Here is a 17,236-nt window from a genome sequence, read left to right on the forward strand (position 1 = left end):
AAAGTTCAAGATCATCCATGGCTACCTAGCATGAGAGTCTCACTCAAAATAAAAGGCTGGGTAGGGAGATGTTGGTAAAAGCGTTTTCTGAGCAAAGGAGTGAGTGCCGGTTTCCGGTCCTCAGCATCCACATACACAGGCACAGGATATGTGTCAATGACCGCAGTGCTGGGGAAGCAGTGACAGGTAGGTGGCTGTCATTAGGCAGCCAGCCTAGACGAATCAATGAGCTCCACACTGAGAGACCAGACCCTGTCTTAGAAAGTAAGGTAGAGGGTTAAACAGCCACCAACTTCTGCCTTCCGTACATACATGTGTGCATACAGGCAAATATGCATGCATACCCATATACACAAAAGCCGTATGCACCATACACGTGCACACAGCACGTCAACTATGTCAGATTGATTCTTTGTTTCAATCTACTTGTTTTATCAGTTACTGATGCAACTTGCACCCGTCGGGGGTTGGCCTGGTTCTTCTTCATAGTTTGGCCAATACTGCCTCGTATACTTCAGAAATGTCACTGAATACAGAACTCAACTTCTTTTAATGCTTTGAAAATGGCATCCTCTTGCCTCAAGCATTTATTTTTCATGAAATGTTAGTAGAGTTTATTTTATTTTGCTGAACGTACCGGCCTAGTTTGGTGTCAACTTGACACAAACTAGAGTCATCACAGAGAAAGGAGCCGCAGTTGAGGAAATGCCTCCATGAGATCCAGCTGTATGGCATTTTTCTCAAGTAGTGATCAGTCGGGGAGGGCCTAGTCCAAGATGGGTGGGTCCATCCTAGGCTGGTGGTCCTGAGTTCTATAAGAAGCAGGCTGAGCAAGTCAGGGAAAGCAAATCAGTAAGCAGTACCATCCATGGCCTCTGCATCAGCCCTTGCCTCCAGATTCCTGCCCTGCTTGACTTCCTGTCCTGACTTCATTTGGTGGTGACAGCAATGTAGGAGTATAAGCTTTTTGGTCATAGTGCTTCATTGTAGCAATAAAAAATTCTATCCAAAACACTCAACATAATTTGATCTGTTTTAATCTCATCTCTTTTAAGATTTTTTTTTTCTTTATCTCCAGTTTTAGAAGTTTGACTATGGTTTGTTGTTCTTTACATTTGCCCTGATTCACTGAGCTCCTTGGTTTTCTGTGGAGATGTTTTTAGCCTAATTTATAAAATCCAGCTGTTGTCTTCTCAAACACTCTTCTGTCTGTGTTCCCTGTTCCCTTCCTGCAGTCTAGCCATAGAACTGTTAAGCCTCTTTATGTGTTTTTCTTATGTCATGTAGCCACTTTCCTATTATTTTAATCTTATTTTACTGTGTTCCACAAGTTGGATGCTTTAACTTATGATCTCTTTTCAAGTTCACCACCAGTTACTTCTGTAGTTAGCAGTTAAGCCAATATAGTAGAGTTTTCTTTATAGACATTACAAACCTGGAATGTCCCTTTCTTTCTTCCTTCCTTCCTTCCTTTCTTTCTTTGTAGCTCACATTTTTCTTTTGAGGCCTTTTTTTTTTTTTGCACTTATTTCCTCAATTTATTTAAATTCTCCACCATGGTTTTTTTTTTGTTTGTTTGTTTGTTTGTTTTATTTTTGTTTTTGTTTTTTACAGCTGTTTTAAAGCTTTTGCCTATTAATTCTAACACCTGAGTTATTTCAAAGTTTGTTTCTGTCAATTGCCAGTTTGGATGTCCCATTATTGTTGCTTTTTATCCGTAGCTTGCCCTATCATTATTTGCTGCCCTTTACCCAATCATTGAGTCCTACTATGTCTGTGATACCACTCATCCCACGTTACATATTCTGAGAGTGGTTGAGAATGTTGTTTTCTTTCACTTTGTTTTCAGATGTACGCAGAATGCTATATAACGGAACTGTGAATCCTAAAGTGAGACTCTCAGCTCTATTGTGGAGGTTGTGTTTCTGGAGCTTAATATTTGAGGGCAGCTTGAGCTGGGATCTTGCTTTGTAAGATGCATTTTCCATTATGGAATGTGAGTGCGTGTGGATGCTGGTATGTAAAGGAATTATCACACCAACTAAATGATGCTATAAATCAGATACCAGGTAAGAGTACTGTGAAGAAGGAGCAATGGCATGGTGCAAATATCCTCCCATCTTTAAGTTCACCCATCATTTTTTTTTTGTCTTTGTCCTCAGTATTCAGTTTGTAACATGGTCATTTTGGACCCTTGATTAGTTTTTGACATACTGTTAAGAGGGGAGATAAATCGTCTACCTTATAAATAAGTTATTTGGTAAAAATACTTTGCAAAGAACTATAGAAATGCAGGCATCATCATTTCTTAATTTTTTTTCAATTCCTGTGAGCCACTTTTATAGCTAGAATTCACAATAGAGTATGCGCTGGTTCGTATTCATTATTTACTGCTACATAATGCCTTAAAAAAACAACACATATTCATTATCTCAAAGGTTTTATGGGTCAATGATTTGAAAGCAAAGTACCTGAGTGTTTCCACTCAAGGTCTCCCATGTGATTGCAGACAAGATGTTGGCTGGAGTGACTATATTTGGGAGACTTGTCTAGATCCAGAGAATCCACATCTGTGTTGGCAGAGCCCTCAGTTTCTTTCTAGCTATAGAAGACTCTGTCTTGACATAGGAGCACTCCACAGACCGGCTATCATACACCATCACTGGGAAGCCAGCTTCTCTGAGCAGGAAGAAGAAAGGAAGCAAAGAGGAAGTGCCAGTGCCTTGTGATAACCTAATCTAGAGCATGACATACCATCACATCACTTGTATTTTACATTTTATTCACTGGATATGAGTTTTTAAGTACATCCTACACACAGTGCTTGAGAGAAATTAGGCCCTATCTTTCCTTTTTGCTTTCTTTTTTTTTAATTAATTACAGTTTATTCACTTTGTATCCCAACTGTAGTCCCCTCCCTTGTCTGCTCCCAATCCCATACTCCCTCCCTCTTCTCTACCCATACCCCTACCCCAGGAAACTGATAGGGAAGGTCTTCCTCCCCTTCCTTCTGATCCTAGTCTATCAGGTCTCATCAGGACTGTCTGCATTGTCTGCCTCTGTGCCCTGATAAGGCTGTACCCATTTCAGGGGGAGGTGATCAGAGAACAGGCCACTGAGTTCATGTCAGAGACAGTCCCTGCTCCCCTTACTAGGGAACCCACTTGGACACTGAGCTGCCATGGGCTACATCTGTGCAGGGGTTCTAGGTTATCTCCATGAATAGTCCTTGGTTGGAGTATCAGTCTCAGAAAAGACCCCTGTGTCCAGTTTTTGTTGTTGTTGTTGTTGTTCTGTTGATCTCCTTGTGGAGCTCCTGTTACCTCCAGGTCTTTCTGTCTCCCCCTTCTTTCATAAGATTCCCTGCACTGTGCTCAAAGTTTGGCTATGAGTCTCAGCATCTGCTTTGATACCCCAGAGTCCCTCTGTGGTAGGCTCCTGTCCTGTTCCCTGTTTTCTGCCTCTTCAGATGTCCATCCTGTTTGCCTTTCTGAATGAGGATTGATCATCTCAAAGAAAGTAGAATCAAAGAACTTGTTGATATCTATTTAAAAACCAATATTGCATTTTCCTGAGCCAAATGATCTATCTTCCCTGTATGAATGCACATCTGTTAACAGTCCAAGTCACATGGACCAGGCCTGTTCCTTGGCAGCTGACCCTGGAGCTGGCCCATCTGGTAATGCAGGCTACCTGTGGGTATCTGGAAATATCTGGGAGGCATCTCAGAGTTTTGCCCATCTTTTGATAGTCATCTGCCCTCATGTTTCTTCGTATTTTTTTAATATACAGTATGGCAGTATTTAATATATGAAGAGGAAACTGGATTTATACAAATACACACAAAAAGACTCCTTTCCCTGGGTGATTAAATTAAATGCTGCTGAATGTATCACTGTGTCTCACTTACTGTTCTGTCCATAAACACTAATGTTTTCTTCTTGTACATGCATTTCCTGACTGCCTTCTTTGGAACATTTGAGAATTTATTTGGGTTTGGGAAAGGTGAGAACATTTGCCTAAAGTGTTTCTATGGGGGGACTAAAGCAAGGATGGTTGACCTCTTGAAAGGTAACTTAAAAACTTTTCACTTGCCCTTTGGCTATGTTATGACCTCCCTTTAGAATCCTGGAATCTTTCCCTTTAGAGCACAGAATTTGGTTCTCTCCTTGGTAATTAGTAACCCAAGGCATAAATTTGAAATTACCACATAAAACTCTTCATCCTGAAGGGAGGCGATAAGGCAAAATACCAAAAGCCAATTCCACTTACATGGACCACCCAAAAAGCAACTTGGGAACCCAGAAGGGGCCTCACAGCATTATTTCAGAACCCTTAAAGCAATCACTTCACTTAACTTCTACCGATATTACTACTGACTATGAACTACTGAGAAAGAGAAAGCAAAGTGTGCCTTCACATGACCTACTTGAAAAATGTGGAACAACTCCTGTGGGTACCCACTCCAGGCTGCCCAATCCAGTTGGCAAACACCTCATTTGCACAGTAGTGGGGGAAAGCCTTGTCATTCGCTTAGTGCTTGTCTTTGAAACCCATGCAGTGCACTGTCCTTTTTTGTTTCCATGTCTGGTTTTTGTAGATTTCTCACCAGAGCCTTTGGTTTTTTTTTCCCCCCCGCCAGTCCAAATAACCCAAAATAAAGAAGACCATCATAATGTTTCCTCTCGAGGTGGTGCCACATATGAAGAAAAGGATCCACACCCTGCTGTTTCCAGTCATTTCCCAATCTCTACTCTATTCCCTTGTTCAACATGGGGGGAAACTGAAAGATCAGATTACCTAGCCATTTTTAAATGTTCCCAGAAATAGAAGATAATAAGGGAGCCAGAAATTCCATATACATCCATCATTCTGCTTCTTAGATGTAGCAAGGCAAATAAAAGGTACAATTCAACATGCTTGAATTTCCAGTTCCCATGCAGAGCTGGGAAACCTGAGGCCTCCGAGTTGGTTGAGTGTATCATTGTTATTCAATGGAGGAAAGTCCAGTCTTGGTCTTGGGAACATTTAAGAACTCATCTGGGAATAGGAAAGGTGAGGACATGTTGTACCCTATGCTTGTTCTAAAACGCGTATCACTTCTCCGGAATAAGGAAACTTACCAGAGAATAACTATTGCTGGTGATAAAGAAAAATACCACGGAGCTATAGATCCTCCTTCTGATGGCTGCTCACATCCGTTGTCCTTGAAGTATGCGTTGGTCCCTATTTTAGAATAATATAGATAGATTGATACCCCTCCTGGTCCTCTGCATATTGGGACCCTTCCAGGAGCCTGTTCTCCGTGCTGCCTTATCAGATACCTTCCCCACTCCAGTGTGACTGCAAAGGCTAGCCTTCCTTTGGCACATTTACCTTTAGCCCCCACTGCACAAGTGGAACACACACTGGACTAACTCATTTATTTCTACTCGTGTATTAATGGCCTTTCATAACCAAGTTATTAAGTCATCAATAACTCCAGAGAAATAAATTAATGGATCCAGAACTGAGCCAACAGATGTTTAAGATACGTATTGAAATTTTTAACTAGGATCAGCAAAACGGTCAATTCTTGGTCATCAGTGAAATTTTTCCCACCTGGGAAAATACATTGTACCCAGTTTATTATAATTAGAACTCAATTTACTTCTTTAGAAAGTAGCGAGATGAATAACATCTCCAGTCAACTAAAATAAAGGTTTTTAATTATATATTGTACCCATCAGATGACAAAAAAAAAAAATTCATAGAAGTTTTTACAGAAGTATGTCTTCTTATTAGTGCTTCTGAGTTCCAATATTGTATTCTTGGGAAGCAAAATGAAACAGAGGGGGAAAGCAGAAAAACAAGAGAGGAGAAGTTCTAAGATCACAAAAAAAAACTTTGAAAAAAGTGCCCAGGAGTCTAAATGGTAGGTAGCAATTCCATCCCTGTGTCCAGGAGCATACCAGTATCCTGACCTTGTTTTCCTGCTCAGAGACCCTTTCTGCCCTCAGTGGCTTCCTGTTTACACACCAGAGCTCTAGCCAGATGAAGAATGCCTGCTGCTGGGGAATTTAAAGTGTGCTAGAAATATCCATGTTCCCCACTCACCTTCGGGTTCCTTGTCCTTAAAATAACTGACGGGCTGGGGTGACTTGGCACCCCCTTGGGGACCTTCTCTTATCTGAGAAGGAGAAGGGAGAATGGGGGGGAGGCATGTGAGGGTGGGACTTGGAAGAGGGGAGGGAGGGGGCTGGGATCAGGCTATAAAGTGATTAAATAAATAATAAATGGAGAGAAACTAGAGGCAATGACAAAGCATACGTTCTAGACTTATTACTAGAACCTACAAGGTACAAAAATCACCTACGATGCTGTCTGACATGGAAGGACAAGAGACAGCCACTGCTAGTATAGTGGTCAGTAACACACATATAGTAATTCCGAAGGGCTTTAGTCCCTTAGAGACCGGGCTGATCTCCTCAGTTAATTTTATAGTTAAGAAACTGTAACTCACACTATAAATGTTCTATAATCCCAGTATTCATGAGGCTGAGACAGAAGGATGTCAAGTTTGAGATCGGTCTATGAAAGAGTATGAGGAAGGAAGAACAGGAGAGAGGGAGAGAGTGAGGGGGATTAAAATAAAAAAAAACCTATGAAATTATGTTGCCCTTTAGGGAATGGCTGCTTTCCACCGTTTAAATGTGAGACACTTGGAGGAAACGTCATCTTTGAAGTCTAGCAATTCAGTCCCAAACTGAAATCAGTGATGTTTCTTGATAACTGTGAATTTAGGCTCACATCTTCCCTAGGACTCTAGGGGTCTCTGGGTCCTTGAGTGCAGAGTAGCTACAACTCAACCAACCTAGATGGATTGTGGTGAAAATTGAAAGATAATGATTGGAGAAATTAATGGCTGCATAATATGACTAGCGCACTGCCTGGAAGCTAACGAGCCTTCAATAGCTAGGAACTGTCATTATTACAAAGCCACTCAGCTGGGCTGTTGAAAGCTGGCAGCTGAGCCTCCAAACACCATCCAAGCTTACCACCTTAACCTTTCTCTAAAAGGGGGCTGGGGGGAGCCCTGCGGTTCCAACACTTTACTTAGTGACTGTTTTGTAACTGGTAGGTGCTACTGGCTGTTGAAATCAGCCACACCTTGTTGATGGGTAAAACACCCACCCTCAAAGTCCTTGTTCTTGAGGAAAGGGAGGAAAGGAGATGGAAGGCTCCCACATTTGGTACGTTTTGAACTAGTCCAGTTCATTAGGAGAGGTTTTACTCTGGAAGCTTAGTCCCGTCATGCTGTGTGTGGGCAGCGGAGGCTTGAAAACATGTCTGGAGTTATCTCACAATTCGGAAACTGCTGTACAAAGCGGTTGCTCTGACACTGTTATCAGGTGAATCATGGCTGCAGAGACACACACGTCGGGAAGCACAGGCAGACTGAGGCAGATGAGTGCATTTCCTTCAGAGATAAATGGGTAAAAATTCTAATTCCTGAGACCAAGCCATGGCGCACCATCCTTCACAGAGCAGAGACCTCATAACACCCGTGAGAGACAACAGGGTCTCCTGGAAGAACTGGGAATGGAAATTGGGAGCTACAGCCTAGGGTATAAGTGTGAAAACATTAACTCTTCATGGTGTTTTCAATGGTCATTATAAAAGGTCAAAAGGTGGAGGCACAGGTCTTTCAGTCCCAGCACTCGGGAGGCAGAGGCAGGTGGTTCTCCATGAGTTTGGGCCAGCCTGGTCTACATAGAAATTTCAACCAGTACTACAGTGGACATTTCACAGAGCGGAGCATTGTTAACAGTAACGGAGCTGGCTGGGGAAGAGCAACAAACAAGTTAAAAACAAAAAGATCAAACCGTCCTGGGCTTGAGGAGGGCTGACTTCGACGTAGCGGGCAGGTTTCCACGGTCTCCCGTGCGTCATCATCCATCAGAACAATGCTCGCTTTATTTCTATCAGCCAAGTCATAGTTAGGAGTGGAATTCCGGGACCAGACAAAGCAGAAAAGCCATATTAAGCCCAGCGTAAATGGCCATCACATGAAATTGATTGGAATTCACTTTCCTTAATACGCAAAATGAAATACTGAAACATCCAAATGCTCCCAAAGACCCGTTTTACTGCAGTGCAAGTATCTTTAGCACAAAATCTTTCCTGTCTCCCCTTTTCTTTGCCATTCTCAGTCAATGCCATCAGATACATTTTCTCTTTTGTCTTTATTTCCTTCTTCCTTGCTTTATGGTGATTTGGGGAGTGAAGAAGCAAATACATCTACAGTTCGTGCTAGCTTCCCTTCAGGAACAACTCTTTGAACTGTTTCTAATCCTAACAAAAAAGGTATCAAACACCAGTCATGGCCTTTAACAGTGATCTATCAAAAGGAAAATGTACAAAAACCAGTATAACAATCATTAGGCTATTATTTTTCTAGTAATTTCTCAGTATCCATAAATAAATGCCACCCACATTTAACTTAAGCGGGCTGCAAAATTCTCACACAGCAATATGACAGATGCGCCACTTTCGCTGACGTCCAAAAGTGATGTCTCTTAGCTATTTAATAAAATCGAGATGATTAAGAAAGTGAATGTCGGATTGTGCCAAAGTCTCATCCGCACAGAAAGATCTCAGAGCTAATTTGAAAACTCTTTCACCATTAAGATGAACATGCCTAGACTTTAAAAAAAAAACTGTTTCTTTAATAATATAGTTAAATTGGATTTGGTTTGACACATATTTAAGATGTTCCGTTTTCTGTGGTCTCGTTCCAGGAAGCAAGTAAGTTGGACAAAAACACGACAAAGACGGAGAGTGCACAGCTCTTCAGGATGTGGTATGGATTTGACCACAAGTATCCTTTCTAGTGACAACCTGGCAGGCCCTCCTGAGGGCAGGTTCCGCTGCCCTCATCATGGAGGAATGAGGCCTGCATCCTGAGGAGCGCGCAAAGGTAAAGTGAGTGCACGGGCAAACTCACACCAAGGAATGATTCCAAAATCTAAAACCACGGAAACCACTGTCAAGTGCTGAAAAGAGAAAGTGTCACGTGTACGCAGCAGGTTTTTGTGTGAGTGTGGGTTGTTGTTTTATTTTGTTGTTGTTGTTTTTGTTTGGTTTTGTTTTTTGTTTTTTTCTGTGGTGATCTGATATTTTCAGGTAACAAAATCCTGTGGTCCTAAAGAATGTATCTATTTTGTTGTTCTATCTAAAATTCTTACTTCCAGTTGGGCTGTCCAGAGACCTGCTTCACTGAACAGTCTCAGTGGTGTTTGCAGGCTTTGGCTGGTCTAATGGGCTTGGACAGGACTGAGCTACACCTGTCTCTGAGGAGCCCACCGTGTACCTTTGTTGCCTGTGTAAAATGATGGGGTAGGAGTAGAAATGAATGGGGCTGAGGACTGGGAGTCTGCTAAAGTACATAAAACTGCGTTGCTCATTGTATTCCCCTCAGGAACACTTAGGTAAACTCTTTCCTCTGAAAAGCATTTAAAAAAACAAAAGCTCTAGCCATCAGTGTGAACACAGAAGCTCAGACAGGCCCTGCCATTGTGAGTCTGAGGGCTAAAAAGTCATGCTGAAGTGTTTTGCCCTGTAGAAGCAAGCGGTCCATGGTTAATCCAGTCAAGAGCACCATGTGGGAGAAAACAGACAATTGCACTGTGAACTGAATGTGTTGGGTCTTTGCAGCTGTTTTTTTGTTTTTTGTTTTTGTTTTGTTGTTGTTGTTGTTGTTTTGTTTTGGCAGTGACAAAATCCCTCTTCTTTTAGTAAGAAAAAGTAAGTCCATGGGTGATTAGAAGGCAATGATTAAAGCCACAACATGTCAGTGGGAGCAGAAAAGTTAAGATCAGAGAAAGGAACTTTTCTTGGAAGTTTGATAGAACTCAGCAAACAGGTAAAGAAGAGGAAGCTGTGATGGGAAGGGGCAAGGAGGCGAGAAATATCATAACTTCACGTCAAGGATAGAAGGAAAGCAGATTGGAGGAAGGCCTGGAAATTAGAAAGGAAGATTAAGAAGGACGTGAAGAGAAGGCAACTGAAGATGCAGAGGAAATCAAGAATATGTTCCTGTGCAAGTTAGAAATCATGAAATTTGCAGGCAAATGGTGGGACCTTGAAAAGATCATCCTGAGTGAGGTATCCCAAAAGCAGAAAGACACACATGGTATATACTCACTTATATAGACCTATAAGATAGGATAAACATACTGAAATCTATACACCTAAAGAAGATTAACAAGAAAAAGGACCCAGGGTAAGATATCAATCCTCACTTAGAAAGATAAATGGGATGGACATTGGATGTAGGAGAAAACAAGTAACAGAGGGCCTCCGAAAGACTCTACCTAGCAGTGTATCAAAGCAGATACTAAGACTCATAACCAAACCTTTGGCAGAGTGCAGGGAATCATAAGAAAGAAAGAAAGAAAGAAAGAAAGAAAGAAAGAAAGAAAGAAAGAAAGAAAGAAAGAAAGAAAGAAAGAAAGGGGAGTTAATATGACCTGGAGAGGACAGAAGCTCCACAAGGACCAAATATATCTGGGCACAGGGGTCTTTTATGAGACTATTTCTCCAACCAAGGACCATGTATGGATATAACCTAGAATCCCTGCTTGGATATAGCCCATGGTAGCTCAGTATCCAAGTGGGTACTCTAGTAAGGGGAACAGTTCTGACATGAATTCAATGGCTGGCTCTTTGACCTCCCCCCACCCACACACACACACACACACACCCGAGGGAGGAGCAGCCCTGCTAGGCCACAGAGGAGGACTTTGCAGCCAGTCCTGAAGATACCTGATAAACCAGGGTGAGATGAAAGGGAAGCGGACTTGGAAAGGGGCAGGGAGAAGATGAGGAAGAAAGGGTGGGATTGGGAGGGAATGAGGGAGTGGGGATACAGCTGGGATACAAAGTTAATAAACTGTAACTAATATTAAGATAGATAGATAGATAGATAGATAGATAGATAGATAGATAGATAGATAGATAGATAGATAAGAAAGAAACACCCCAGCAGGGCTCCGCAGTCACATGATGCTGTGGAAGGCGGGACTTGGAGCTTAGTTCTGCTTATCCCATCTCTCTGCTGTCTGTGGCCAGGTGTCTTCCCTCATGTCAGTCCTGTGTTTGTGTGGGAGTGCAGGTTACCACCCTACAAAAGGCAATGCATCCTGGTCATTAGCAAGTCCTGCATGCTCTGGTTTCGTTAGTTACCTGGAGCCTTCTGGCCTCTAGGGGAGTTTGTTCTTGGCAGGTTACTGCAAGCTTATACCCCTGTTGCACTTCTCTTCTAGAAACAGGGTTGGCTCCTGCCATTGATTTCAGTCTCTGATAACCAAATTTATAGGAAGGTGTAAGAAATGACTGAAGCAAGCACCTAATGAAATACACAGCAAGGAAATGGGAAATCAGAAACCTGGGAAGAGGTTTTTATTTTCGTCCTCCAAATTCTGAAAGTGCTGCGAGGAAGCTTTGCAACAAAGAAAAGGAATAAAGTAGAAAAATTAACTCAGAGACGAGAAAATGAAATTTGGAGCCCACTCAGATTTTTAGCTTGGAGCAGTGGCTCTAAATTTAGATGATGTCATAGTTTTTAATCTCACTTTCCACCAAAGGTTTATTTCCATACGATTAAGGACAGCCTACTAGAAATGAAAGCAGATTTATCCTCTCGGTAATATCGCTCTGCGCCGCAATTTGTCCTCCTGTGCATTCATTCTAGAAACTGCAGTGCAGCCATCATTAGAAAACGGGGGTTTTGTGCCCTAGTTAAGGTCCGAATTTTGCCTGGAGAGGAGCATGCCAACCAGTTTCAGCTCTGTGACTTCTTCCTGAATGGGTATATTTTTAGACGAGTTATTAATTTACCATTTACATTTATTCTGTTGGCCACTTGTAATCCTGTTGATGTCTCCTGTGAACCCTCATAGGTTAAGTCATGCCTGTCATTGCCAAAGGAGGTTGCCTACCTTGACCAAAGGAAATTTTGGGGCCTGATAGAAATGGACTATAGAGTGTGCAGCTATTGATACTTCATTTCTGTAAGATGCCATCATATGGTTAAAGCAGGATAAAGAACTATTGCTTATCTTTGTAGTACTCAGGGCTTGAGCCCAGGATCTTGCACATGCTAGACATGCACTCCACCACTGAGCTATATATCTCCAGTCCCCTACCCCTTCATTTTTTTTTTAATTTTTAATTTTTTTAAATTTTAAGATAGAATCCAGCTAAGTTGCCCATAATGGTCTTGAACTCAGTCAACAGCCCAGGGAAGCCTTGAACTTGCCACCATCCTGCCTCAGCCCCCTTCTGAGAGTTCCTGACAGAACTGAGAAGGCAGTCCCGTGGTAGGACACTTGCCTAACATGAAAGGTCCTGGGTTTGATCCTTAGCACCAGTAAAAGAAAAAGAATAAAGGAGCCTTCAAGCACACCTGAACTAGATAGAGTTCTCCAAGGAGACAGGAACAACTGCTGAAAGTAATTTAAGGATGCACATATGAGTATGTAAACCCATTTCAAGGAACTGGCTTGTAAATAGTTGTAGAAGGTAATAGGTGCAATTTGAAGAGCTGATTCTCAGCCTGGAAGCTGGGGTAGCTGCTAATGCTTCAATCTTGAGGCAGAATCTTCCAGAGAAGCCTCAGTTCTGCTTTCAATGCAATTAGTTCATGCAGCTAATTTCAGGAGGCCCGCTGGATAATTTATTTAACTTAAAATCAACTGATTGTACATTCAGCCATATCTACAAAATGCTTTTGACAGCAACATCTAAGCTGGGGTTTAATTGACTAGTGAGGTACTCTCTTGGAAAAGTAGCCATTATAGTCCCCATTCAGATGCAATTGATACCCAATGTTCAGACTTAGGGCTCATTATTTCATCATTATTAGCAATAAAACACACCACTGGGGCTCACATATCCTTCTTTTGTTTTACTTTTCCACAGCATTAAGTAATTCATATGTGTATTTTCATAAGAGTTTCCTCAAAACTACAGTGTGGGGGTAGGAGTCACACAATGCATATTTAATGAAGATGAGCACTGGCCAGGCAGAGCACAGAGGGCTTTCCACTCAGTACCTCACATTCCTCTGCAAGAGATTTGGGGAAGAGGGTAAAGAACACACAAAGAGACCACGGGGGTCAAGGGTGGCCTCAGTGCAGCAGCCTGGGTTCTCATGGTCAACTGTGGTGTTGGAAGCCTATGGAGCCAAAATTGATGATTAATGACATTTTCTTTTCAGTTCAACATGGGCATCAATTCTGAATCATGCAGCAGGAAGAAGAAATTGAGACATAAGGGGGTGATGAGGAGCACTGCACTTCATGAATCTGCTAACCACTCTTCTCGTTGGAATTCTTATCGCCATCTTTCTGACAGGAAGCCAGGCTCCCAGATCACTTTTATAACTAACTTCACATTCCACAGCTAGCAAAATTCAGCTCCATGATTCAAGCCCAGTTCTCTCCAAAGTCCATAGAGATACTTACATGAACTCTGCTATAACAATTCACTCTACTCATAAAACCCCATATCTCAACATGTTCATGAAGATGTCCTTCAAACGAAGAGTAGTCCTGAGTCCTCCCTATGCTGTGCACTCAACTCTCAAATACCTATTGGCAATATTTAAGTGATATCAGGGTTAGAGGTCAATGCTGGTCACAAAGAGAACAGCACCGTGAAGGAGGCGCTAAGTTCCTGAGACATATCTTCAAAGTTTGGGCTGGTGATATAACACGACAGTAGAGCAGTCAGAATATGTGAGGTCCTGGGTTCAGTTCCTAGCACCATAAAACATATCACATCTTCCATGTTTCAGGATTATAAAGCCAAATATTCCAGGGACTTAGGTACTTCAATATCCTAAGAGAATAGACTCAGTCTTACCAACCTCAAAGGAAGCAGAAATGCAAACCAGACTCCAACCTTCTATGTTTCCATGTCCCCATGGGGCAGAATATCCTTCCCTATCCAGGAGAAGACTAAAGTCACAGCCTGGCCCCCTGTGCTGAGCATGTGCCAGGGCCAGCGTCTCTCTGGTTCTCTCTTCTGAAATGCCTCTACCCTTTCCCTCTCTCATTCCTATTGCCTCAAGACAAGAGGAATATTGGAATTAGCAAGTCCCCATAAGGCATTTACTTAGTTCTTTTATGCTTTATAATTTTCCTACAACAATACCTCCCAATATATTATGTGCTTTGTTTGACTTGCCTCCTCTGGCAAAGATATATTCTTTCTGGAGATGGAGATTTGAGTCTGTTCTTGTTCTGTGGTTGTCCTTAGGGCATAGAACAATGCCTGCTAGGGAGGGGGCACTCAATAAATATTTGTTAAATGACCGAGTGAATGAGTGGATGGATGGATGGATGGATGGATGGATGGATGGATGGATGGATGGGTGGATAGGTGGATGAATGGATTAGACAAGCATCAAACAAGTAGGCAGTGTTTTCTCTCCAGGGCACCTTCACCTCAGGTATTAATGTTGCAAGAAATATCTATTAATTATCCAAAGGTTACTAAGTGAGCCTGCAAGCAGGCCAAGGCCAAGTGGATAGCATTACTGGTGTATATCTCGGCTGCCCTATGTAGACAATCACCCATGGCGTCCTAACTTATGTATCTCACTGGACACAGATGACCACACACATTTGACCTGGTTCCAGTTACTTTAACTGACCTCAAGGCTATGGTTGTTTCCCCTTCTTTAGTCCCTACTGTACATAGGAGAAAAAAAATATGGGTCTTTTTCTATTGATTTTCTAGTGTAACCACCAGACTTTTGTAAGCCTAATATACTAGTGACTTTATTGCTAACAGAGGAGCCCAAATTTCATGGCTAAGATTCTGGTTAAAGTAACGTGATTATCCATTTCATTTAAGGGAGGATATTTTTAAAGGTTAAAAGCAGTCTGACCTCTTAAAGGATAAACTCAAATGACCCAGATATACGTAGTCACATATGTTCCACTACTCAGCTGAACTGCTGTGTTCAGCCTGGCCCTGGCTTAGAAGCTGAATCTTCTCTGTGTGGGTGACTGAATACGCCTTATCCCACCATTTACATATTGGTTCTATTAAGACCGAACCCCAGATTTTAGAATCACCTATCAACCTCACTAACTTTCATATAATGAGCATGCTAGAAGCCAAAATTAATGCATCCTTATACATATTTTAAGACAGCGGATGGAACTATTTGCTTAGATTCAGAGTGTTACAGCTGGTGTGGGAATCAGGCATGCCTTCTTCATGACTAATGGTCCTGCTGGGCTGTCTGCTTCGTAGAGTCTTTTTCCATTCCATCATTTATCACTGCTCTCCTTAAGCATGTGTATATATTAGTCCTACAAAAGCGAATGACACAAGATAAAAAATGACCTTTTCAAAAATAAAAAGGGCAGCATAAAATCATTTTGAGCACTTCCCCTGTGACAACATCAACTAACACAAGAACTTAGTGTGTGCTTGCCAGCATTTTCCATGGTATAAAGAATGCTCAGATAAAACAATGAGTTGGCAAATTGACGCATTAATAAAATTACAGAAAGCCACGAGGGTAAAAAGCCCCCAGAACTCTCCCACTGTGGTGGTTTGAATGAAAATGGCCCATAGGGATTACTACCATTAGGAGGTGTGGCCTTGTTGGAGTAGGTGTGGTCTTCTTGGAGTGGGTGTGGCCTTGCTAGAGAAAGTGAGTCACTGGGGGGTGGGCTTTGAGGTTTCAGATGCTCAAGCCAGGCCAAGTGGCACTCCCTCTTCCTGCTGCCTGCCAATCCAGATATAGAACTCATGCCTCCTCCTCCTCCTCCAGCACCATGTCTGCCTGCATTCCACCATGCTTTCTGCCATGATAATAATGGACTAAACCTCAGAAATTCCAAGCTAGCCCCAGTTAAATGTTTTCCTTTATAAGAGTTGCCTTGGTCATGGTGTCTCTTCACAGCAGTAGAAACCGTGAGACACCCACCAACCAAATGAAAGGCCCACTGAAGGATGTATGGATTCTGTGGCTCCTGTATGTTCCTGCTGGGAACTCCCTGCTACCCTGAGGTATAGTGGTTGAGCCTGTACTCCAGGAGAAGTAAACATGTATTTAGGAGACTTAAATAAAACCATATATGAAGCAGAGAGAGAAAGGGGTTGATAAGGAATAAAAGAAAACTCCTCCCCCTAAAACTTGACAGAATGCTCTCTATCCCACACAGTCACACTTATGTTAAATCCAAGTACAAATGTTATGGGCAGCAATTTCCATTCCAAATGACGATTCCCTACAATGCAGGTTTTCCCTGTGCTGACTGGTTGAAGCAGCCATGAGTCATTTGTTGGAGTAGTCCTATAGCTTCGTGAATGATTTGAGTTTGCCTTATACAGCAATTCCAGAAGAACAAGGAACTCTGTGTTATAAAGGAAGGCAAGGCTCATCTGAGGTATCCAGAGTTGCTGATGGACCTGAAAGCCAATAACATGATCAATTCAATGTGTCCATCAGAGGAACCCACAGTCGCTGGTTCATGTGACCCATCTACTAAGTTCTGCTGCCCTTGATTTGTATTTGATGCTATTCCTACACACGTGTCTGCCATTGTTTTTAATGTCATCATTTCCTTAGTAGTTCATTAAAACTTCACTAGTCTGGGGATGAGGCTCATTTTATTTTCATTAGTAGACAGCAGAAGCTATAATAAGTAACACTGTAATGAGCACCCACTATGTGACAGGTGACACATTAGGTGCTAGGTGCTAGGTAGATGGGCATGGCTGGCCCTCGTGAGGTTCTTATTGAAGGGAGCATCAGCCCTGTTTGGAATCACTAGTGAGAAGGAGACTTGGGGACAGGTGGATGTGTTTAAGGGAGCTACAGAATAAGCTACAGATTGTAGCTCTCACTTGCAAAATGTAGTCAGATGATCCCAAAGCGATTTCAGGAAGCGTCATGATTGCTACATATTTAAGACAAACAAAAGCAATCCTGAGGGCTCCTGTGATAGTTGCCTCACAGAAGAATGCCCACAGCATTGCTTCCCCCAAAAGCTGGCCAAAAGGAGTATTCCTACATGAAGCAGCAGGTAGGCCACTGTCCCCATCCCTCAGTCAGTTTCTTAGGCATTTATAGGTGCCACTGTTGAAAAAGCTTCTGTCTAGCTCTTGACTTTACTCATCAAATGGAAAGAAAGTAAAATTAACTGCAAGAAAAAGCCAGCTTCCTAGG

The 17,236-nt window shown here is 42.2% G+C and overlaps 1 protein-coding gene across 1 annotated transcript in view; it reads left to right on the top strand.

Moving 5' to 3' along the window:
* The window catches only part of Slc9a9 (solute carrier family 9 member A9), a 505,533-nt gene that overhangs the window by 405,113 nt on the left and 83,184 nt on the right, over window positions 1–17,236 (top strand). The window contains exon 13 of the mRNA XM_055629498.1: window positions 8,781–8,860. Within this exon, the coding sequence (XP_055485473.1) occupies window positions 8,781–8,860 (80 nt within the window). The remainder of the gene's footprint in view (window positions 1–8,780; window positions 8,861–17,236) is intronic.

Source organism: Psammomys obesus, unplaced genomic scaffold (assembly GCF_907164565.1).
Source record: "Psammomys obesus unplaced genomic scaffold, mPsaObe1.curated_primary_1811, whole genome shotgun sequence".
Lineage (NCBI taxonomy): Eukaryota > Metazoa > Chordata > Mammalia > Rodentia > Muridae > Psammomys > Psammomys obesus.